The sequence below is a fragment of the Stegastes partitus genome, unplaced genomic scaffold (assembly GCF_000690725.1).
Source record: "Stegastes partitus isolate 25-593 unplaced genomic scaffold, Stegastes_partitus-1.0.2 Scaffold1102, whole genome shotgun sequence".
Lineage (NCBI taxonomy): Eukaryota > Metazoa > Chordata > Actinopteri > Pomacentridae > Stegastes > Stegastes partitus.
The window spans coordinates 106,246-132,038 of record NW_007578833.1 but is presented as its reverse complement, the minus strand read 5'-3'; the positions used below and the strand labels follow the sequence as shown (position 1 = coordinate 132,038).

The 25,793-nt window shown below is 41.0% G+C and overlaps 1 protein-coding gene across 1 annotated transcript in view; it reads right to left on the bottom strand.

Moving 5' to 3' along the window:
- Window positions 1–3,795: 3,795 nt before the first annotated feature.
- map2k6 (mitogen-activated protein kinase kinase 6) overlaps window positions 3,796–25,793 on the bottom strand; it is a 33,938-nt gene continuing 11,940 nt past the window's right edge. The window contains 11 exon segments of the mRNA XM_008296137.1: window positions 3,796–5,007; window positions 6,197–6,242; window positions 9,592–9,731; window positions 11,936–12,013; window positions 14,639–14,766; window positions 17,147–17,198; window positions 17,277–17,393; window positions 18,726–18,845; window positions 19,848–19,961; window positions 20,415–20,463; window positions 21,711–21,774. Coding sequence (XP_008294359.1) covers window positions 4,930–5,007; window positions 6,197–6,242; window positions 9,592–9,731; window positions 11,936–12,013; window positions 14,639–14,766; window positions 17,147–17,198; window positions 17,277–17,393; window positions 18,726–18,845; window positions 19,848–19,961; window positions 20,415–20,463; window positions 21,711–21,774 — 986 coding nt within the window. The 3' untranslated portion in view covers window positions 3,796–4,929.

Sequence of the window (25,793 nt, the reverse complement as noted above, 5' to 3'; positions counted from 1 at the left end):
TCAGTGACCAGAGGAGCAGGATGTTGGACGATCCATCCAACATGGTGGAGCATCTTTCTAGAGGTTCAAAAATGTAAATAATGAAGTACAATAATTTTGTTTTCTTGACAGTATCGGTAACACCCGTCAGTAACTCGGACAAAAGTCAAACGAGTTGTTTTTTTTTCAATTTGTTAAGAAAAAAGTTTAGAATTTGTGATTTATGGCATTTTAACGGTGTCATGGTTGAGATGTCTCCAAACATCGATGGAAAAATGAACCAAAAATGAAGAAAAATATCAAAAAACTGCTCCAGGTTCAGAGGGTTAACATGGATCTAAACAAAACCGGGTTTAAATATTCCAAAAACTGCCTCTGTGGGCAGTTAGGAGACTTTGCTTCTTAAACCTCAAGGGGAAGAAAATGAAGATATTATTTGTGATTTTTCAGACGTTAGGAGTCAAACCTCAGTAAAACACTCTGGGATGCGTCTCCTCGGTCCAGCGTCACGGAGAGCCGGCAGTGTTTTAGTGTAAATGTGCACCAGAGGAGCTTCGTCAGGCACTTAAAACACCAACAAACACTAAACACGCCTCAACGCCGCCATGAGAGCCGGTCAGAGGTCCGATCAGAGACTCTCCTGATCGGTGAACGATGATTCTGGTTCAAACTGTGAATTTTGATCATTTCTTCTTGCAATGACAAACGAAAAGGCAACTTCTCAAGAGGAAAAACCCCACGTCTGGCACAGAACCGTGCTGATGAAGGCGTCCTCGCTGTTCCTGCCTCAAACCTCTGACTCGCCTTCAAGCGAAAATGAGAATCAAGAGTGAAAACATGCGTTTGCAGACGTGACTGGAGCTGCAGGTTGTGGGAGTCGAGCCCAGCAGGAGGTGAAGGTGGAAGGAAGCTGCTTCGTCTGCCACAAAACAGGAAACATCCTGATCAACTGACGGCAAACCGATCTGGACTCAGGCTTCGCTTGAAGAGTCACAGAGTCGTTCTCAGTAAACGAAAGCGCTGAACCTGCTGTGGAGTCGTTAAAGGCTCAATCTGTGAAGGTTCTTATTATTACGGCTGCTTTTAGTGCAGGTTTGAAAGCGCTGAGCTGTCGAACTGGATTTGATCATTCAGGTTTAATCAGGTTTTGGTTCAATACGTCCAGTGACTGAGTGACCTTAAGCGGACACTGTGAGGGAGTTTGAAACTTTAAAACCTGTGAAAACTTTGTGCTGGTTCCTGGACTTATGGTTGTAGAAGTTCTGTTCAGTCGGATTAACTACACTGAACACGGTGACACTTCAACCAAATCGTTCTGCTGCACTCGTCTCATTTCAAAGATTGATAAATAACAAACCGTTCTCTCAAAAACAGACGATTCTGCACCTTTTGATGCAAACATGAAGCCACGAGCGGCTCAGCTGTGACCAACAGACACGAGACAAACATTCAAAGAGTTTTCAGAACCTCGGCCTGAAAATTCCAGCTGTGTGAAAAAAAAAAGGCTAAATCTTGCTTCCAGGATGCAAAAATGGGCAAAAAATAATGATTTTCTGAGGCGATAAACTGTCAGTGACGTGTTCTGTTGCCATCAACATTCAGTCAAAGGCAAAAATAAGAAATCCTGCAGCTTTACATGCAGCTGATGGACTCAGTAAACGATTGTTTAACTCCTGTGATGAATTTGGATGTAAAGTTTTCAAGGTTTTCTTACAGTCTTACGCAACATCTGTGGTTGTATAACATCTCTATGGTACGTTTATGTCTCCTAGTTGTCCTCTCTCACCTTGTTGTGGTGATTTCATGCCTCTGCATTAGTTTTGCATCCATTTGTTGTCATTTTTGTGCAAAGACGTGGACATTTTGCACCTTCAAAGGCCCATTTTGTGTCTAATTTTAGCAGGTCGAGGTCGTTGAGGCGTGTCTGCACGTCCTACGAAGAGGTTAGTGTCTTTCTGAACTGGTTTTGCTTCTCTTTGTACTAACTTAGCTTCTTTTTGGGATCTACATTCCTTTTTTCTGATCCATGTCTAGATCACAGATTGAGCATTTAAGGAACTCCAGCTTAAGTAACCAGAACTCTGCATAAACCGGCTGCAGACTGACAAAAAAAGCAGAAATATTAAGAGACAAACCAGCAACAGAACATTCAAAAGGCAAGAGGATGATTTAAATGTCCGTGTGTGACATCAACCCGCCGTTCTGCCACGTAACAGCGCTTCAAGTTTCCCGTTTTTTTGACATTAGAGTACTTGCATAAAGACGAAAGGCTGGACACGTTCTGCCCTCAGAAACCATCGTGAGAAAAAAAAGACAAGAACCAAAAGGCAACGACAGACGAACAAAAAAAACAACAACACCGGAGCGACGAGAAAGCAAACAGGTAGTGATGTGGTGATGCCATGCAGCGAGAAGAGGGAGGGAGCTGATCCCTGCGTCATCCTTAGTACAACATAGTATTTTCCGTTTCTATATAGAGGCACATAGAAGGCTTGCAAGTTACAGTTTCAAAGCATTTCGAGCCAAGAAGAAGAAGAAGAAGAAGAAGAAGAAGAACACGACAAAAAACACGCGCACACACACACACACACACACACAAACACACACACGAGAGAAAAGTCTCTAATGGATCGGTCAAGTTTCCAGAGGGAGGAACAGCAGTTTGGTAATAAATAAGAGAAACTGCAGTAAATACGTCCGGGGAGCTAAATAATAACAACAATAATTAATATAATATTAAGAATAATAATAGCAACAACGTCCAGTTCCTGTCGTGTCGAACGTGGAGTGGAGAGGGTTGTGATTGGCTCAGTACAGACGACGAGGAGAACCTTCTCCCGCGACAACACACACACTCACACACACACTCACACACACACTCACACACACTCACACACACTCACACACACACACACTCACGCATCACTTAGACGTGTGTTTGTGGTTCACAGGGCTGCAGCACGGTTCTGCCTGCAGCTCCTCTCATGTGTTTTTTGCAACTCCAACGTCAAAAAAGTTGAGTAAGAATCAAAGAAATCAAGGAGTTCAACATGATCTCTGACTTAAAGTTTGCAGATTTGGACCAGAGGAGGAGATGCACGTGTTGAAGCTGATGCAGATTTCAAAAAGTGCAACTTTGTCCTGTTGCTCCTCTGCAGCTTCATCCTCGAGTGATTTACGTGTTCGTGCAAGAATTCATTAAATCAGTGAATCCGACACAATTTCTGACCTGAACTTTGCAGATGTGGACACAACAAAGAGACGCGTGTGTTTAATGTGATGCTATAAACTCGACACGCGCTCAGAGGCGCCACGACGCTCAAGAGGAAAATAAATTTTTAAAAAAATTGTGCCAGGAAGAAAAATCTTTTCTCACTTCTTAGAGCCAAACCTGCATCCGGAGCGAAGCAGCCAAAAATACAAACGCACCACTTTTAAATGTGTTGTGGTCGCACAGCCTCGTTAGAGTGAAATAAAACAACTAGAGTCAAGGCGATTAAAGAATCCAACACAGTACCTCACAAAACATTCATAAACAGACGGAGATGTATTAGTTTAACCTGTTTAACCCGACCACCTGTTGTAATCTTTTTTATTTTTAAACGGCCAAAATCACACATTTTAGAGGCAGAAGCTGCACAAACTGAGAGAATTATTGAATTTGAAAGTTTCACATGATAGTCAAACTGATCATGGCAAAAAATTCTAAGCTGAAAATCATAAATATTGAATAAAAATCACTTTATTCTACATGTCCTTTTTTTAAAAAAAAATCTGCTAAAAATAAACCGTTTCCTCCAACTAGATTCTGTAAAAAACTAAAAATTCTGCTGCTGTTGGGGCAAATGTGAAGCCATGATCGACTCAGCTGTGACCGACAGTTAAAGGATAAAAATTCAAAGTTTTTGACGTGCAGGCAGCGTTTAAAAATTTAAATCAAGCAAATCAGATCAATAAAATAAATGCAGCACGGCTCAAGAACAGTGAGCAGAGGAGCAAGTTGTTGGACGATGCATTCAGCACATTGAGATGGAATCTGTCTGGAGCTGATATGCTGCAGTAGATGGTAAATGGTTAAATATCTAAAGCATGTGGAGGCAGAATCATTACCTGCAGACACGTGATTCCAGGCTTTTTCATGTTTTGCAAAATAAATTCAAAAGTTTTTGTCACTCTGACTGTTATTCTGCACAGAATATATCTCTGAGTTCTCTCTCCTTCTTTGTTGTTGTTCTGTTTCCAGAGAGGTGCAGGACTTTGTGACAGGAGCTAAAAAAATAACCAGAATCTGTTGGGAATTCAGTGTCAGTCTTGCAAAAATTTCCTCAAAAAGTCTCGGCTCAGAGCTGCAGGGCCGCCTCTGCAGCAGCCCTACAAACACACAAACACACGGAGATCACGCAGCAGCTCACACACACACACCTGAACACACTCACAGGCAGCACAAAGAGCCCAAACGTGGAGTCGACCTCGGCTGTAATCGGGGGACGAAGCAGGTGAAGTGCAGTACCTGTGTGCGACCACCGGGGGGCCCTGAAGTCTATAGCTGCTCCTCACTGGCCGTCTTCCTACCCACAGACAAACTCTGTACATGCAGTCAATTAATAATCTGATGCAACACGTTGCGTCGAGTATGCAGACATTTAGATTATACACAGAGAGCACTATATCATCTTTACATCGCCTGCACCGCCTCAGCGTCAAAGGACTTGGCTCGAGTCCGGCAGGTTTGCGGATCTAATCACAGGGAGCTTTTTGCATACAGAAAATGATTCCGGATTACGTGAGGCTCCGCCCACCACGTCAGGTGATGCAGGGAGGACGTGGAGGCGGCAGGCGGGACGACGGGTGGGAGGAGTCCTGCAGGTAACGGGGGCTGCGTCGGGGCTTTTTCTTTGTCAGGCTTGGTTTTTTTTTCTCGTTTTGAGCAGATCCTCCCTCCTCCGGAGCTCAGTCCCCCAGGATGACCTTCACGAAGCTGGCCACGTCGGTTTCTTTGGCCTCGTGGGAGGTGAAGAAGGGATGTTGCTGAGGAGGAGAAATCATGACAACATCAGGTCTGACAACAGGTCACACGATGAGACACAAACAGTCCCGATACGGAGCAGCTGAAGTGGTTTGTGGTCGTTTTACACCTTGAACCATCACTGTGTCTCTGCAGAGGTTTTAAATTGATTGTGCTCATTTTGCATGTCTTGTGGTCATTTTTCAATCCATTGCGGTCATCCTGATTCTTTTTGTGGTGATGTTACAACTATTTATGGTCTTGTTGCATCTCTTTGTGTGAATTTTGCACCTTTTGCATTGATTTTTTAACTTCTCAGGTTAATTTTGCACTTTTTGTGATAATTTCTCGTCTTTTTTTGGTCATGTTGCATCTTGTAAAAGTTATTTTGCGTGTTTTGCCGTCACGTTGCATCTTTTCTTGTCATTTAGCACCTCTTTATGGTGGTTTTTCATCTGTTCTGTGGTCTTGTTGCATCTTTTTGTGTTCATTTTGGATCATTTTGTTGTGATGTTGCATCTTGTGTGGCCATTTTGCTCGTTTTGCAGTCATGCTGCATCTATTTGCCGTCATTTTACATCTTTTTGTAATTGTGGTAAATCTTTTTGCAGGGCATTTTTCTTTTTTTTGCCGTCATTTTGCACATTTTTATAGTCATGCTGCATTTTTTCGTGGTCACCTTGCACCTATTTGTGGTCATTCTACATCTTTTCATGGTCATTTTGCATCTATTTGTTGTTACGGAGCATCTGTTTGTCTGTGTGCACCTCTTAGTGGTCATTTTATATCTGTTTGTGTTCACTTTGCACCTTACAGTGGTCACTTTAGTCTATATCGGCTCTGTTTTCATCTCTTCCTGGGTGTTTTGCTTATTTACAGCAGTCACTTAGGGCCCCATTTGCATTGATTTTGTATCTGTTCGTGATCATTTGCATCTCCTGGTGGTCATTTCACATCTCTTCAGTCTGTGCTCCGTTTGGGTTTGTGTCTCTTTTTGCTTGTTTAATTGGTTTTCCAACTACAAACATCAACACTTGTCCCGTTACTCTTTGTTCATTTTAATAATCCGTCTCTGGATGTGAACGCTGTAGGTTTGTGAACAACAGTCTTATTCTGCCCTCCAGTGTCTGATCAGCAGCATTACAGGTGATTCATCCATCTGATGTGTTTGTGTGGCAGAAACACAACCAGCAGCAGTAAACAAACACTCACCATGAGTTCTGTGTACGTCGGCCGCTCTTTGGAAACTTTCTTTAAGCTGCAGGAACATAAAAAAACAAAACAATGAATCAATAAATGTTAATCAGCTGATCAGGCAATCAGCACAGTTACCACTGAACTGAGTCCTCAGCTACTGAGTTTATAACCTGCAGCTCCAACAAACCAACACTTTATCAGACATTGTGAGTAAAACAGGTCAATATGAAGTCAGCAGGAACAGCTGGACAGATGTGTCGACCTGCAGCTGAACAGAAATAATAAAAAAAGCCCCTCCACAGCTCATACAGAGTTAAATGCTGGTGTCTTCCCACTACATGGATACCTGCATGTGTAACCAGGCAACCCAGAAAGTAGAAAACAAAACCCAGCAGCAGGAAACATCCACAGAAGCAAATGTTCACAGCGTTCGTGTCTCACAGGGAAGAAGAAGAAGAAAAAGAGACACACAGGTGGAAACACAAAGACACACTGATGCACAGATTTAAACACCTGCAGCCAGACGGGAGGATTTTACAGCAATGATCAGCGCTGACGAGGTGACGGCAGCCAAATAAACGGCTCAATAAAATGTCAGAGTAAAGAAATCGTAGCAGCTCCTCAATCAGCTGATTGATGCAGAAACAAAAACTAAATGTGCGGCCTTACTAGCCTGAATGAAGCCTGAAGCAGCTCAGAAAGTTATTAACAGCACATTAAATCAATTAAAAAAAGATGGAAAAACAGAGTTAAACATGGAAAAAATGCAAAATAATGAATAAATAAACAGAACTAACATCAACCGATAGAAAGAAAAAAAATAATAAAAAGCACAAAGTAAAAGAGTAAAGAGACTAAAAGTGGTCGTGTCATTAAAAATAAGTGGATAAAAATGTGTTTGAGGAAGTGAATTATGAGGAAATATTGATTCATCAGTCATTTCAAAGCCGAGGGTTCACCTTTAGATTTAAACCTCGACTCTGTAGCAGTCATCTGAGGATCTGAGGCTGCAGACCGGCTCATATGGGGGTCAGTGTTTCTGATATACAGCTTGTGGAGCTTTAAATGTACTCAATAAAATTCCTTCTAAACTGGACAGGTAGCCAGTGGAGGGTAGGCTGGACCGGGGTGATAGAAGGTTGTTGTTCGGATGTTTAATCAAATGTTCGACAGTTTCACCCAAATCCACGAGACGCAAACCGCCACGACGGCACGAAACAAAACCGCCAAACAAGCTCCAACGTGGTCCTCCCTGGACCTTAACAGTCCATCGCATCTGTTGGTAATGGACTCCGTTCACACTTCAGCTTCTCTGCAGGTTTCCCGAGTCATGCCAGTCCACTGCCACCAGAACCGTACTTGTCTCCACCACCTCCTCCAGCTGTCCTGCTCTGAGGACTGACGGACTTCATTCTTAATATTATCATGAAGGCCGATTTGAGGTCTTCACCCTGGCCACCCTCCAGGCTTCACTCCTTTCTTTATTTGATGCCCATCAGGGTAAGATCATTCTTCTATTCTTATTTATTTATGAGTAAAACCTGTAAAAACTCAGGTCTGTTCCTCCCAGAAACAACGGATTAATCCTGAAAAGCTGCTGATGTAGAACTCTTCTCCTCACGAAGGCAGCACAGATGCGAGTGAGTCAACAAACCGATCAACCGGTTGACCAGGACACTACAACTCCAGCTCAAACGACATCCAGATGGGATTATTATTACACTTTTAACACGCAGTCAGAAGCATGCACTTGGCGCGATCACGCCGCTGATTCATCCTGGTTTTCTCAGCGAAAAAGGAAATCAGGTTTGACTCAGTTTCCGTCGAGTCCAAACACAAAGCTGTTCGGCAGCTGCCAGAAACACCAGAAGAAGAAGAACAACTTCTGCACTTCAGCAGTTCAAACACACATTCGCACAAACACACAGATGAGTCATGATCATCGTCTTCGCTGGCTGCTGCCTCGTCCAGCGAACTGTTCGCCGACCGTACGAGCTGCTTCCATCCTCACACACGTTCTGATCTCAGCTGTAGTTACACCTGCTCTGACTAACACTACATATACGTTCACTCATTCATAACATCTGGATGTGTCTACGCTCTGCTTTTACGCTGTCAGACACCGTAAAGGATTGGAGATGACGACACAGCTGATCCAGCAGTCAAAAACAGATTATTATTATCATCATTATTTAACCGTTTCTGATAATTAACCTTCAAAAACTTTAAATATTTGCCAGTTTTTGCTTCTCACATCCAAGGACTTGTTGCCCGTCCCATCTTTATGCTGTTTATTTACCTTCTCTTCATCTGTTTTTGCTCCAAACTCATCACAGCACCAATCAGAATTCAATTCATTGTCAGTTTCAGCGTTGTACTCTAAATACGTCCCATATTGTATTTATACATTAAAAAAAAAAGGTTATCACCCAAGATCCTCGGAAAGAAAGTGACTCAGTAAAACATATGTTCCAATAAATCGCTCCAGGACTCGTCTAAGAAACTCTAACGGATACTGTCTCCAGCTTATGAACCATTTTCCATTTATTTCTTACGTAATTTCTTAATTATCTTCTCAAAAACTGAAATGTAACACACGGACACTTAATCACTTCTTCAATTCCCCTCACAATTAAAACCAGTCGGCACTGAACTCAATTACAGCTAAAAACATTCTTATGAGGAAACTGCTGCGAAAAGCTCAAATTAAAGCTCGACTAGAATTCACTGGAAGGCATGTGGGAGACTGAAGTCAACAGGAAGAAGGTTCTTTGGTCTGAGGAGACCAAAACTGAGCATTTATAACCATTAAGCTAGATGTTATGTTTGATGGATGCCACTGTGCAGCACGGCGGTGGCAGCATCATGATGTGGGGACGCTTTTCGGCAACAGGCCCTGGAAGGCTGACGATGACTTATCTCACATTGAATTTTTAATTTTTTTTTTAGATTATTTTTCTGGCGTTTTTGCCTTTATTAGTCAGGACAGTGAGAGGGTGAGACAGGAAAGGGGGGAGAAGAATGGGGAGAGACCTTACAGCAAACTGTCATGAGCGGGAGTCGAACTCACGAACTATAGCTCCTGTTCATGGGTCGCCCGCTCAGCCAGGTGAGCTCTACGGGTGCCCCACATTTAATATTTTTAATTAACTGACGTTACTCTGTAGAAATACGTTCTCGCCTTTTCTGAATTCTTGTCAAAAAAAGCCAAATTGGAGCATGATTCCACGTTGCAAAGCAGCAAAAAGGGAAAAGCTTCCAGCCGAGGTGAACACTGTTTATAGACGCTGCATTCCTGTTCCATCCTCACTACAACAAAACAATGCAGCAATAAACCCGGCCTGATGAAGGGGAATTACTGTCTGACTTGTCGGTTTCTCGTCTGAGAAGTGTCACGGAGAGCGACGTACCACTGAGAGGTGAAATCCACAAACTCGGGGGAGAACTGGTCGGCAGGAAGCTGGGGCGAAGGTTCTTCCACCACCTGCTTCAGCTGCTGGAAAGGCGTTCCCCACGAGTCGTACGGGAAGCGCAGGATGGCGAGCTCGATCTGAGCCAAACAGAAAAAAACACAGCGTTTACAGCACCAGAATCCGGACTCGGCCAACGTACACAGTGTCACACGAACTGAAACTGAGAACGACAAAGAAAGACACAAACATAACAGAACACTGCTGCATTTATCTGGAAACACCAACAGAGAAATGTGCACAAACATGACGTCTCCAGGGATGCACATTTCTAACAGTTTTCTTACCCCATCAATTAATTGCAGAGACTTAACATGATGCTTTTATTTCTGTTTTTCTTGACGGACACATTACACGTCTCACTGGACTGCAAGACTAGCAGATCCAAACTCAGAGACCATTAGCCATCACATTAGTCTTTCTCATGGTGTCCGTTGCTCGCTAAACCCCCACAACACTCTCTCTTGTCAACAAAGAACTGCTTGTCGTAACAGCGGCACGTTCCCGAATTGGATGATTGGTAAAGTGCACAACTTATGGCTTTAAAGGTTTATTACAAGTATTTATAGTATGAAAGGTCTATTCGATCCAAAATACTAGTTTCTGTCAAAGTACTTCAAGTTTAGAAGGTTTATTCCACCCAAAATACGACTTCCTGTCCGAGAATTTATAGTTTTAAAGATTTATTCCACCCAATATACAACTTCCTGTCCAAGAATGTATAGTTTCACATGTCTGTTTGACCCAAAATGCTGTTTTCTGTCCAAGAACTTAAAGTTTGAAGGTTTATTTGACCCACAATATTGTTTTTGTTGAAGTACCTATCATTTTAAAGGTATACTCCACCCAAAATACTACTTCCTGTCCAAGTATTTATGATTTTAAAGATGTAGTCGACCCAAGATACTACTTCCTGTCCGAGAATTTATAGTTTTAAAGATTTATTCCACTCAATATACAACTTCCTGTCCAAGAATGTATAGTTTCACATGTCTGTTGGACCCAAAATGCTGTTTTCTGTCCAAGAACTTAAAGTTTGAAGGTTTATTTGACCCACAATATTGTTTTTGTTGAAGTGCCTATCATTTTAAAGGTTTATTCCACTTAAAATACTACTTCCTGTCCAAGTACTTATACTTTTAAAGGTTTACTCCACCCAAAATACGATTTCCTGTCCAAGAATTTATAGTTTTAAAGATGTAGTCGACCCAAGATACAACTTCCTGTCCAAGAATTTACAGTTTTAAATGTCTATTCGACCCAAAATACTGTTTTCTGTTCAAGAACTTAAAATTTCAAGGTTTATTTGACCCATATTACTATTTTTGTTGAAGTACCTATAATTTTAAAGGCTTATTCCAGTAAAAATACTACTTCCTGTCCAAGTAATTACAGTTTTACAGGTTTAAACCACCGAAAAATGCTATTTTCTGTCCAAGAATTTGTAGCTTCAAAGGTTTATTCCACCAAAATATTTGCATAATAATTACTTAGTAATCAATTGTTTTTTCTTCTAAAGGTTTATTCCAATCAAAACTGTACATAGTTCTTTTTTTTTGACCACTGTCATTAAAAAGCTAGCTCTTGTTTAAAGTAAACAAGCGATCGCCATGTTTTCTGGCCCCAAGAAAAAGGGCTAATGGTGAACAAGGGTCCTACAGCTGCAGTCCTACAAATACAGCCTCCTCTACTGCATACACATGCTACCTACTGAATGGAAGTCACCCTGAACGGTATCAACATTTGATTTATATGTGTCCAGATTTGCTTTAGTGTCCTGAATGTCTTTTGCTGTTTTTATTATAATTCATATTTTCATCAGTGTTCCTGCAGCGCTGCATGTTTCACAGCCCTCAGAACAACTTATTTAAAACAAAATCTCGTCATCTGCTTCACTTCAGTTAGTTTTTCTTGTTCAGGTGGCTCATAAGGACAGTTCTCGAGGAGTTCTCCAAAAATCAAACTCTGCTGGACTTCACACACTGATTGCTGGCTTTGAAAAGACAAAAAATAAAAACCTCAGAATTCATAATGTTCCTCTGATACGCGAGCAGCCTGATTAAGATTCAGAGCGTTAGCTGTTGGATCTAATGGCCAGAGACAAAGACGAGTCAGGGTTAAACACCGAATCCTTGATGCTGAAATCCTCTCAGGTCTGAGCTGCAGAGTTATGAATATTTAACATCTCATTGTTAGTCATTTTCACCCTTGAGATACTTTTATGTATTTTGCAGTAATGAAGACATTTGGAAAAGGTGAGACGAGCAAAGTGAAGCCGGCTTACCATCGTGATTCCTAAACTCCAGATGTCCGACTTGACGTTGTAGCCTTTCTGGTTGGTCTCGGGGTTGATCCTCTCCGGCTGCAGGACACGAGGTCGCATGGTTATTATGGCAGCGGTTGTCAAGGACGACCAGCTCAATCTCCCGCCGTCCTACACTTCTACAGATCGCCATGTTCCCCGAGCAGCGAAACTGGCCCTAAAAGCCTCTCGGCCAATCAGCAGCCGGCTGGTTAAAGAGCAACCGGCTCATTAAATGTGTTGATAATAACGAGGTCTCAGTTATAAAAAGGCTTTTAGTGGCCCAAGTTTGTGCTCGTGGTCGAGAGTTCCTGCTGCTCAAAGTTAAAACATCGTTGTTTATGGTCCAGAGATAGTATCCAGGTGTCCTGTACGAGTATTTTTATATTTTTAGGTGTCACTAGTCTAAATACAGGCTGAGAGAAAATTCTGCTGCAGTATTTTACAAGCACAAAACCTCAAACAGTGTAAACGACAACGATTCTGCCGTTTGTAGAAGCAGGATTATTCCACCTCAGATCATCAGGGTTCTTCTCCGATTTACCTGAAACTTTAGTATCGTCAACGCTGGATGTTTACGAGAGTATCTGTGAAACTTTAGCTCGATGCGTCAAATACTTTCAACAATAAGTTCACAAAATTGTGCATTGACTAACTTGTTTTTGCAGATTAAAATCTGAGGCTGTTTGAGAAACAATATTTGAGAAACTATTAAAGATAAAAAGTTTTATCTCATCATGATTTAGAATCTGCCATGTGGATCAAATAAACTCTGGTTATGGCTGAGTTGAAATATGAAATGAAAAAAAAAAGAATCTCTAATGAAAAGCCTCATCTGTGAGCACAGTAACAAAAAAAAATGCAGAGGTCAACAAGTGATCTCTTCTGTATGTAGCTGCAGGTAACAATAATACTAAACTAAACATGAAGAATACTTTTAATCTGAAATACTTGATTACAAAAATGAAACCTTATAAAACTGATTAAGTAGGTATGTTAAGCTAAAATTATCCTAATAAATATCTTATCGAGCAGAAATTGTTGTAAAAAATTGAGATGGAATAAATCACCACAAACATGTTGAGTCTAAAAAAGACAAAATGCTCAAAACGTCATTTTTAGTCAAAACAAGGCGGCTGTTCGATAGTTAATACGGTGAATCTCACTGAGGTTAGAAACTCATTTTCAGGGAGACGAGGCTTCAATCAGGTCGACTTATAAACAACAATAAAAGCTGAATTAGGTCTGTCAGTTGTTTAATTTAATTTCAGAGGCTGCAAGTGTCTCATGATCCGATCTGAAGCTGTGACTGGAAGCGGTTTGTCCACAACGACTTTACAAATAAAGCTACACACAGAGCACAATGAAATGAATAACTGCAGCAAGTCAGAGGGTTATTAAAGCCCAACTGCACACATCATTCGTCACGCATAATTGTGGGAAAATGAAAAACCACCGCAGCCAATTAGACTCAACATGCGTAAGTTGTAACGTCTAAATCTGGATTCGTTCTCGTGACGCCTTCAGCGCGAACAGTTTCTGGAGCGAACACACACGTAAAGCCACTCAGGCTTTGTGATGCGTGTCGTTAGACAGGCTGTAAACTTGCTGAATGAGTTACACAAGAAACGACTTGACAGCTAATCGGCTAATTAGCCGCATCGCAGCGAACGCATGCGTCGTCTGAACCCAGTCCGAGTCTCTGAGTCAAGAAGCTACTTAACAAACAAATCACACTGAATAGTTATTTGAACAGAAATACGTGTTTGTCAAACGGTTTCATGAGAACATTCTGCGTTTCAATACACGATTAGTCACATTAAAACCAGAATCACAGCTGATCCTGAATGTCACATTTCAGAAAAAACTAGAATATTTAGAGGATTAATCACACGTTACTCGTAACTAAACATCTGCTGACTGAACTTTATCTGAAGCTTCGTTTTGGTCGTGCGGATGACTTATTAGCGGTTACAGACTCGTCACCATCACTTTATTCTATTCTATTCTTTAGTTTATTTAAAAGGGGACAGCGCAATTTCATAAAACACATGATTGCACATGATTAAAAAAGCCAGAATTAGCCAGAAGGCTAGTTTTCATCTGTAGTCCCCTGGCCATGATGTGAAACAGGAAGTAAAACTATAATTTAAAAAAGAAGAAAATAAAAGAGAAAAGAAAAGAAAAAGCACACAGTACATGTACAATATAATACAAGATACATAAACAACACTTAGTATACAATTAAGATATTAAGCAACATCACAGCAGAACATTTTATGATATTATCAAACATCACAACAGCCAGCTGTAGGTGTTGATGAGCCACATTTTCAATTTTTCAGTTTCAGTTTCATTTCAAGGCTGCAGATTCTTGCTGTGTTCTTTACAGCATGAATCCCTTCAGCAGCGTAAATCAAAGCGCTGTTAAATGTTTACAACAAACATGCTGAGCAAAAGTCTAGTTTTCAGTGTTAAATGTCAGAAAGAAACAGATTTATAGACGGACTTTGGTAATATTATTGGTAAAATTAGCTTTGATTTGTTACAGCTAATAAACCCTGGAAGCCTCAAATCCACTTTAGAAGCTTCTTATTAGTTAATATTGTCTTTTTCTTTTCTTTTGTTTTGGCCTCTATTTCATCATATCACTGATAAAATAAACCGGCTGATTGTCCTGCTTACCGCCATGTAGGGTTTGCAGCCGGCGTCCATGGTCTTAGCCACGGAGTCGACCAGGTAGCCGCTGATGCCGAAGTCGCACATCTTCACCTGACCCTGCGTGTTGATCAGCACGTTGGAGGGCTTCACATCTGGACAGAAAAACAAAGCAGCCTCGGTTACAGTCGCTGTACTGGTTCTGGTTTATTGTCAGAGCAGCTGTGCGGCTCTATTCTCGTCTCTTGTGGTCGTTCTAATGACGACACGGAGGTTTGATGCGACGGCGGTCACCGAGGTTTGACACAGGAAGGATCGTCTCATAAATCATCAGCACGTGGTTTTAAACTTCACCTTTGTGGCCACAGTTTATGTACAGTTAACATTCCTGCTGCCAATATTGATCACACGCTGCATATTTGAATGAATCCAGCACAGCGGGTCGACACAGCTCAGGGTTTCTGGAGATTTTAGGTCTTTCCACTGTGTCGGGTTAGGGTTAACAGATTGAAGCACCTGCAACGTCCGACAGCGACTGCTTCAGCTTTTTAAATCATGAATTATTAGGATTAAGGTGTGGAATCTCCTCACGAAGACACAAACCTTTAAGACCTGTCAATTTACGTCACGTGAGCTGTTGCACACTCATGGAAAGTCTGGACATTTTTACAGATTTTGCCGTTTCTATTCACTTAACCTGATGTAAAACTTCAAAACGTGCATAGAAATTGCTGTAGATATTTCTGAGGAGTGTCGAACACAGTGGGTGGAAACAGCTCAGGGTTTGTGGAGATTTTAGAACTTCCCACTGAGTTTGAGCTCCGTCGATGCAAAGCACGGACAAATCAATGCACCTCAGGAGCCACTACGTCAATGACAGCTAATTGTAAAGATGTGCATGATGGAGAATCTCCTCACACAGCCGCAAAAACCTTTCATTCCTGAGAAAAAGCACGTCACGTACTGTTACAGAAATGTGGAAAACGTGGATGTTTTTTTTTAAAATTTTGCAGTTTTTCTTAACTTTATCTGATGTAAGACTTTAAACGCACATAGAAATTACTTTCTGGAAATACGGCTACGGCAAATATTCCTGAGGTTTTAGATCTTTCCACTGTGTTTGGGCTCCGTCGATGGAAGACACATACAACGTCCAGCAGCGACGACTTCAACTACAACGTCACAGTGAGTTACCGTAATGTCTGGACTATAAGCCGCTACTTTTTTCACACGAGAGACTGAGGAAGTGTGTGACAAAATAACTCTGAGGCTGTTCAACTCCTGAAGACACTGAAGACTTTAGTGGTTTTAGTGCAGGAGGAAGATGAAGATAGCGATCAATGACTTTTCCTGGTAGGCTGCTGTAGTTTTTATTTTCTTAACCAGGCACTGTTCAGAAAAAAAGCATTTATGTATTTGTGTACGTCACCGGTACGGATTTAATTAAAAGTTTTAAAAATCTTTCTGTGTAAATCTCTCATGTTACGACGTGGACATCTGCAGCTTATAGACAAGTGCAGCCTGTATATGTACATTTTCTATTTAAAGTTAGTGGGTGGGCTTATATTCAGGTGCCTCAATAGTCTGGAAATTACGGTATAAATGTGTGCATGAGGGCTGCAGGGTGGCGCAGTGGTTAGCACTGTTGCCTCGCAGCAAGAAGGTTGCTGGTTCGCATCCAGGTGAGGACACCCGGGATCTTTCTGTGTGTTCTCCCCGTGTGTTCTCCCCGTGCAGCGTGGGTTCTCTCCGGGTTCTCTGGCTTCCTCCCACAGTCCAGAAACATGTTGAGGTTAATTGGTGATTGTAAATTGTCCGTAGGTGTGAATGTGAGTGTGCTTGGTTGTCTGTCTCTAAGTGTAGCCCTGTGATAGACTGGTTACCTGTCCAGGTGAACCTGCCTTCCCCCTGAGTCAGCTGGGATAGGCTCCAGCCCCCCATGACCCTAGTGAGGATTAAGCGGTGTATAGATGATGGATGGATGTGTGCATGATGGAGAATCTCACTACGAGCTTTGCAGACTTGAAAAAGTGTACATGGTGCAGGACGTTAGAGACGTGAGGAAAGCGTGGACGTTTCTCTAATTTACCAGTTTCTAGACACTTTTTAAGACCTTAAAACGTGCAGAAATTACGTTATGGAGGACAGAGAGAGAGATCTTCCTGCTGTGTTTGGGCTCCATCAATACAAACGAGCTAATTTTATTGTCTCATTATTTTGTTAATGATCAGAGATGGAAAGTAGATCGACTAATGAACCTTTGCAGCTCCTTCTGAACCCCAGCTCAGCGCTCTAATTACTGCTGATGCTGCATCAATCTGCCGCTCCACTTCCTCTCGCTGTCAACACAAACCTTTAAGCTCCATCTCACGGAGCAGTAACTCACTTCCAGCCTGCACTGTTCTCCAGACAAGAGGCACATTTCAGCGTCACGATCCTTCAGCAGGACGTGGAAAGGGTTTGAAGGAACGAGTGAGAAGCAGCTGAGTGGACACCGACACTGAGAGCTGAACGGGTCTCGGCTCAGGCTCTTACCTCTGTGGATGACTTGCAGATTGCTGTGCAGATGCTCCAGAGCTTTTACTATCTGTAATAACAAAGGCCGTCAATAAGCAAGTGAGAGTTCACAACAGACATCGGTCGTGCAGGCTGAGCGTGAACCCACTGAGACGGCGATCTTGCCCAGGATGTCCTCGGGGATGGTCAGGCCTTTCTCGATCACCTGCTTGTAGAACTTGTCGAGGGACGTGTCCATCAGCTCCATGCAGATCCACACGTCGCCCTGGCAACAGACAGGCAGGGTTTTGGACGAGAGCGGCAAAACAAAGCGGCCGGATTCCAAACAGACGGGAAGAGACAGATTTCCCATCGTTTGAGTCACGGCGAGGAAATCCTGAACATGCAGTCGCTGCTGCAGGAAGCCGTCTGCATCCAGAGGGTTTGATCAGCCGTGCACTGATGCAGGACCGTCAGGGTTAACTGCTCTGACTGCACATCTCATTCTTGTTTGACCAATTTAACCAAACTGTCATCAAGATTAGTTGTTTTTTGCTCTTTTCATGTCTGAACGCTGCAACAAGTTTAAAAAGCAAAATGTGGAATTAAGTCCTCATGACGTAAAACAAGTTAAATCTGGTTTAGAATTAAACACAGACGATCAAACGATAAGTTTCAGTGTTTTCACAGCAGCAGCTTTAAGTTTTTATGCTTTGAACTGCTGCAGATTTATCCAGTTTTTATAAAAAATAAAATAGTTTAATGGATATTAGTTTTACTTTTATCACTGATTTCTTTCATGTAAATTGCATTTTTTTTCTTGTTGACAGATTTTTTTTCTGTCTTTTATACCAATGTTGTTGTATTTCATTCAGTTTTTTAATAAACATTATTGTTTGTCATTTATTTATTGTTCTACTGTGAATATTTGATTTATTACTTATTTTACACCGACAGCATTTCATCTCTGCTTCTACGACTGTGATCATTATCATATTGGTAGAATTATTATTTAGAGTTTTGCATCTATTTTGTTTTAGACGTGCTTTTGTCATTATTACTAATGCGACTATATTAACTAAATGAATTTATTTAATTAATTATTTTTATTATTATTACTATAAAGACAATAATAATTATTATAAATAATGATTTTTTTTGCTGAATTCATTTTATATTTGCTTTTATTATTATCATTTTATTAATTTCATGAATTTTTTTAAACCAATTTTCATATTAATGAATTTGTTTAGTCGTTGTTTTAAATGTTTATTATCATTTTATTGGTTGTATTGGACATTTTCCATCAAACGTATATTTGCTGTCTTTATTATTATTATTATTATTATTATTATTATTATGTTGGTTTCATTATAATAAAATAGAATTTTCCACTAACTTCATTTGTTTTGATCTCAAATCCTTTTACTCTTTTTGTCTTTTTGTCTCTGAAATTCTCTGACCTACACAAATAAAGTTTATTCAATTAATTAACACAGAACTGAATGTTTCTGCAGCGCCTGTGTTCAGCTTTTCCTCATTTAACAGACTTTGGCTTTTTGTTCACCTCTCGGTCATGAACGTACGAGAACAAGAAGCGCGTCGGTGTTTCCGTTACCTCTCTGAACAGAGCGCCGTAGAAGGTGACGGTGTAGAAACAGTCCACCGTCCTCATGGAGATGTCCAGGTCCATGAGCAGCCTCTTCTGCTCCTGAGTGTTCACTGTGGCCCGAATCCGCTGAGACACAACGACAGGAAACACACGATCACCCACAATGCACCTTGATGCCAGACAGCGCTGTTAGGCTACCAGCAGCTAAGGTGAGCTGTAGCCTATTACTTCTACGTCAACACAGTTCTTCACCTACAACTCAAGTCTGGACATGACTTCAGTCAAAGCCATGCGTGGGTTCACACCACATCTCACAACTTCCACCCCATTTTTTTCCTTTTTATTCAATAATGCTCCATTTAATTTTGCTTTTTTGAGAAGAATTTCTATTAAAAAGACTCGTTATTGCTTGTCAAAGTTAACTAAAGATATAAATTGTAGAATAAGTGATTGCATAAGTATGCACCACCTTTAAAGTGACTCATTTAATTCAACTCAAGTGCAGCCAGTTGGTGTTCGGAGCTACACAACATCTGAGTTTAGTGATGGTCGCATAAAGACTCGTGTAGCTGGAAGGAGGACACCAAGACACCGATGACTCCTCCAGCCGAGGCTGCTGAATAAGAGATGGTCGTTTTTTAAATCATATGTTCCTCCTGAAGTGAATATTTAAAGAAAAATTGATGTTTTCTCTGTATAGGAGCAGCAGTTGCATAAGTCAGCAGGCTGATCGTCACCTCGTCCTTCACAAGGTCATTCAAAGGTTAAAAAAAATTAAATCAAATAAAACATAAATCAATTAAGCTGAATAAAGTGTAATAACTAATACCAACATTTCAACTGATTGAGTAAAAAAGCTGAAAAAGATTATTGTTTTTTTTATTTAAATGTTTTCTACACGTTTGCTCCTTTTGCTGCTGAAACACTGCAAACGTCCTCGCTGTGGGATTAATCAAAGGTTTGTCTCATCCTAAAACTAAAAAGGAAAAGAAACGACAGGTCTAATAAAAGTCCAGCCAGTGGAGACGCTGATTCCTTCAAAGCAGCGGAACGAGGAACCGTCCTCATTTTACTCTGAATGCACAATAATGAGCCACAACAACGGGTCGGACAGCAGCCTTCGCCCACCTTCACCGCCATGATCAGTCCGCTGGGCACGTGCCTCATCTTGTCCACGACGCCGTACGCTCCTCGGCCCAGCTCGCAGATCTGCTCCAGGTCATCGGCCTTCACCTCGAAGTTCTGCTCCGACAAGAAGAAGAAGAAGAAGAAGAAGAAGACGGGACTGAATGTGTCATCTCTGCTTTAAAGACTCTGCAGCTGCCCCTCCACTTTCTACACGATTCAAGAAGGGAAAAAAAAAATAAAACATTCTCTCTGACTCGAGGCCAACTGGAGCAGAGGAACAGCAGGAAGCTCTGCCAATGGAAAATTCCACTTATTTGATGAGTTTAAAATAAATATTTTTACTGCCTGATGGGCAATAAAGAGCATTCCAGCCTCCCCACAATCAGAAGTGCTCAATCCGGCCGTAATGTTCAGCGGCGCGTTCTTTACTGCGAACACGAAGCCAAGCTCTGCGGATCAGCCGAACACACAGAGCCAGCAGGAGAACGGGCCAGAGTTATGTAAGAGAGGAAAAAACATGAATGGGATGAAATCGGCTGTAAAGACGTCCTGAAGAAATGGATTTACCTTTTCTCCGATTGTTACGCAAGCTTTGGAGTCCAGATCTCTGGGGGGTCTGAAACACAAACACACATAAAAACCAGAATAAGATCAACAAGTACATCATTCCTGTTGAACTTCATCGGACCAACGTTGGCCTGAACACTGACAACAGTAATTAAAGATAAAATGTGGGAGACAGTTCTGGAGCTTCACATGGTTTTCATCTATTCGCTGCATGTGAACAGCATGAATGGATCCGTTCAGGGATTATCAGGAGATAAACGAGAACGATTTTAGGACAATAATTAAATATGATCAACAGGATAACACCATCACAGAATAAAACAGGAGAAAGAAACAACAACAAAAAAAATCATTAGTTAGTCAATTAAATAGAAAATTAACAATAACATGCTAAAAAAAAAATCTAATTTTAAAAATAAAATTTAAAAAACACAAATATTCATGTCAAACTGAACTAAAATAAATACAATAACAACAATAACAGATAACACACATATAACTAAATAACATAAATGTTTTATGATTAAAAAAATAAATAGACTAACATTATAACCATAATTAAATAAATAAAAATATAAAAAAATATCTAAATACCGACAAAACACTGAGAGAAAATAATCTAGGAACTAAATGAATAAAAACTAATAGAATCACTACAGTTAAATAAAACTTAACTATTTACAAAATAGCACAAAAATGCACAATATGATTAAAATCTAATCTTTAATTATGAAAAACTCAAAACTAAAATATTATTGAAATTAAAAATTTAAAATAATTTTAAAAAATATTTTTAAAAAACTATATGATAAGAATGTAATTGCATAGATCCAAATAAATAAATAAAAATACAATATTGACATTTAAATTAAAAATACATTAAATTACTTGAAATAAAAGAAAGATCCTGTTTTGTTTTTTTTTATTAATGAGGATGATTCAGTTTAAACACATGAAACATTGCTGCTGTTTTTAAGCGAAGCGGTGCTGCTGCTGCCGTCTGAGCTTCACGTTAACAAAACTGAGAAGAAAAATACAGAAATAATTCTGCAGGCAGTTTTAACGAACTGAAATTGTGTAAATAAATTAAGAAAGACGTGAAGGAAACAAGACGTTCATGCACGTATTCACTGATAAAGTCTTGATTTGATATAAGCAGGAACTTTCTCCTCCTGTTTGTTCTTCAGACTTTCATTTCACACAGTCAGCGTTCTGATTTAAAGTGATCACATGAACCAGGATCAATAAAAACAACCTGCAGCAGAATATGCGGCTGGACGAGGTAAAGAAACTCACACTGCGGCGGGAGTTCGCTGCTCAAACACCTCCGGGGGGAGCTTGAGCACCGGCTTCCTCTTACCTGGAAACACAAACAACACAAACATCTTCAGGTTTAGACTGAAAACGGGACAAATAACCGACACGACTGCATAAAAACAACATGGAACTGTCAAAACACCGTCGCTGTGGACTGTTCATTCGTTTTTCTGCCTATGATGGCTTCAGCTGGAGCTTATTCCATTACTCTGTTATTTAATGTGTGAAAATGTATAAAGATGACGTCATAGTTTCTGCTGTAAGCTGCAGGTTTTCTTCATATGTCGGTTGTTTGATCGATAAACGGTTCTCTGGTTGGTTTTACACAAACACTCATCACGTCACTGTGAATCATTCATCCACTCATCTGGGATTATGATTCTGTGCAAAGTTTTCCATCAGCTTACAGGTGTTTTGTTTTTTTCTTTTATTTTGTTTTAGAATCTTCTTATTCTTTCTTTCTGTCTTGTGAAAAACTGTCTCACATATTTAGTTTAGAGAGACGTTAAATCTGCCCAACAGTGGACGAGACAGAACCAGGAAGTACTTGATTAAAGTCGTATCAATGATTCAGATTGTCACAGATTTCTATTGGCTGAGCATAAATTGCTTTCTAGAATCAGCACCAGATGGAGTTTGTTGGCATTTAAATGGACTCAGATTTCTAACAATGCACCTTTTTCAACTTAAAAAAGCAAAGAATGTTTTGATATTTAAACACAAAGATAAATACTTGAGTTATTTTCTGGTTACAAACTGAACATCTTTGAGCTTCAGACGGATTTAGACGCTAATTTTTATGCTTCATGGACAATTAAGATCATTTTCTGCAGAATAATTGATGCACTTGTGAGCTGCAGCCACAGATTTGATAGATTTTCTGCATAATGAACCAAATGTGTGACGGCGAGGCCAAGCCGTGGATTTCCTGAAAATGCTGCAACTTATGTCAATTTTCAGTGTTAAATCATCTGCTCTGTATTATGATTACAGTAAAATGTGCATCGCATGTTCCCAAAATCACAATGAACAGCTCAGACAGCAGAGAAAAGCAGCTCGTCGTCACATTTGAGAAGCGAAAACCTCAAACTGGTGCTAAAAGTTAATTAATCCAGTATCTGCTGGTAATCTATTGAAAGCAGCTCCTCTCTCTGCTTGTGCAAACTTGTGTAATATGTGAGTCTGAGAGGCGACTGACGAGACTCCAGACGATGGTTGCAGCAGAGCACCACCAGATGAAAGCATACTTAACTTCTTAACACAGCTCCGGATGACAGATCAGTGGCTCCTTTCATTCTGTGCAGCAGCACAGCGAACACGCTGCTGCAAACCTGATTATGTGTATTTTTCTATCCATTTAGCAGCTCTGACTGAAGCTTCACTCCAACCGTAGCAGCAGTCGGAGCTGAACAGCCGACCACATGCAGCTGAACCGCAGCAGGATTACAAATCACAGCCCCGATGACCTGCTGCTTCTCCACCGCAGCAGCCAACAGCAAACCGTCCTGCAGCCGCCAGTCCCAGGACACAAAAACGACAACACAGCAGGCTTCATGTGCATCCCACCCGCTCCACATTCCTACATTCACCCTCATGCAGCAGCAGCAGCAGCATCCGTACTCACGGCTGGATGCAGTGAGTGACTCCAGATCCTAACTGAATGAAACAGGTGCTCAGTGCAAAAAGAAGAAGATGAAGAAGAGGAGGAGGAGGAGGTGATGCAGCCCAGGTGTGCTCGCTCCATGTGGAGATGCTGCACTGACGCTTCGTTCACCTCAGCGACTGTGTTTCCTGGTCTGCAGGTAAAATCTGGCTCCAGCCTCCTCAGACCGGCTCACGGCAGTTCAACCCGCTCACAGTTTGTTCATGGCCAGATTAAAACCTGACGCTGGCCCCCAGCGACCCCCGATACTGGTCCACAAAGGCAGAACCCAGTGCATTTATACTGCATAAAAATATAGAGCCATAGAAATGTGTCTGAAAGAAAACTGATTGGTACATTTGCTGCAACCAGGAGCCAAATGCAGTGTGTGTACTTTATACAGATAAGGTCGTAGAAAGGTAACTTAGCAAGTCATAAAATGAGCTAACTACACAGCTGGAGTCATAGAAAGACAGCTAGCTGCAGCTAAAGTCACGTTAACATTTAACTACACTGCTAAAGTCATAAACTGCTGTAACTGCACAGCTAAAAATCACAGGACAGCTACAATTACACAACTAAAGGCATAGAAGGAGCTAACTACACAACCAAAGTCACCGAAGATGCTAACTACACAACTAAAGTTTAAAAAACAGATAAAGTAACAGAAGATGTTTGCTTCACAGCTGAAGTAAAATAAATAAATAAAATAACAGCTAAAGATACAGAAGACGCCAACTACACTGCTACATTCATAGAGGATGCTAACTGCGTAGCTAAAGTAAAAACAAAAACAAACAAAAAAACACAGCTAAAGACACAGAAAATGCTAACTGCACAGCAAAAATTATAGAAGATGCTAACTACACAGCTACAGTAAAAACAAAAACAAACAAAAAAAACACAGCTAAAGACACAGAAGATGCTAACTACACAGCAAAAATTATAGAAGATGCTAACTACATAGCTAAAGTCACAGAAGATGCGAACTACACAGCTAAAGTTGTAGAGCTACAACAAGGTAAAGCTAGCTTCTGATATAGCCAAAGCTAGCCTTAGCTAATGCTAAAAGTAACTAGCTGTGGTGAAACCTAAACAAAGTTTGGCTAACAACAGGAGTTTCTCTGGTTTCTCTTTGAAAATAAAAAATATCCATTTAATGAGATGATTTAATGGTTGTTAAGTTTGTTATTCTACATGATTGAACAAGGCAGCAGCTAAATCAGTTCATAAGGTACAAGACAAAAGCAGCTAAACTCCTGCTAATGGTAGTTAGCTTAGCAGAGCTCAGTAGCTGATAGCTTATTATGTGACTCGTGTGATTTGGCAGTTAAACTGCTAGTCAGAGAGAAAATCCATCTAAATATGTTTTCTGGAGCCCTGGGAAATATCAACAGGTCTATTTCATAAGACTGTTGGATTTACGCACTGAACGACCAAACAATTATTAATTAAATTAACTGTCAGATGTGTTAATATTGATGATAAATGGCGGCTGTCAGCTGACAGCATTTCTGCCGTGTAATAACACCGCCTTGCTCGAGGCATCTGTGTGTTTATTACTTGGCACGGAATTTGATTAACTCTATATTCCACTTCAGCGGTGCACTTTTGTAATAAATGAGTCAGTAATCTAAATATATAAACCTCGATAAAACGGAATAAATCAGAGTTTTTGCCGTGAACACTGCTGCAGGTGAGCAGCAGCAGCAGCAGCAGCAGCAGCGTCTTTATGAGCCTGTGAAAGGCTGTAAACGTGTCACGCTCTGAGCAGCTGATGCATGCTTTACAGTCACATTTAAGGTGACCACAGAGCCCACCGCCCGCTCACGTCACAGCCGCTATTTAAAGTAAAACTGAAGGTGTGTCTCTTCAAAGGGCGAGCAGCGGCGCCGGAGGAATAACTGGAATTTCTCACAGTGCTGCTCTTAGTGAAGCAGCAAGCAGAAGTCGGTATGGACGGATCGGTCGCTAAAAAAGCTTCCTACTGGTATATCATGAACACACACACACACACACACACACACAGACACACACACACTGGCTGCAGTGTGTCCTGGTTTGTGCAAACAGCGCTGGGCGTGACGCTGCTGTGCTATGCGGCCCTCCACCGGTGGCCTCTTGCTGGTCTCCACTTTCCAAAGCAGCTTTGTTGCACTAAAATGTCAGTCTGAGCCCCTCCTACATGCATTTACACAGACAACAATAGTAACTGGAAACCAGCGCTGTGCGAACAACTCGCACTGGAAAACACTCAGAGAAACAACACCTGCAGCCAGTGTGCACAGCCGTCTGAGTGAGGCTCCTCTGACTGGTTTTAATGGGCAACAACAGGCGGCTGTGGTTCGTGGCGGCCATATTTGTTTTGAATGAAACGTCATTCTTGTCCTTTAACTTTGCAAAAAGCATTTATGGTGATA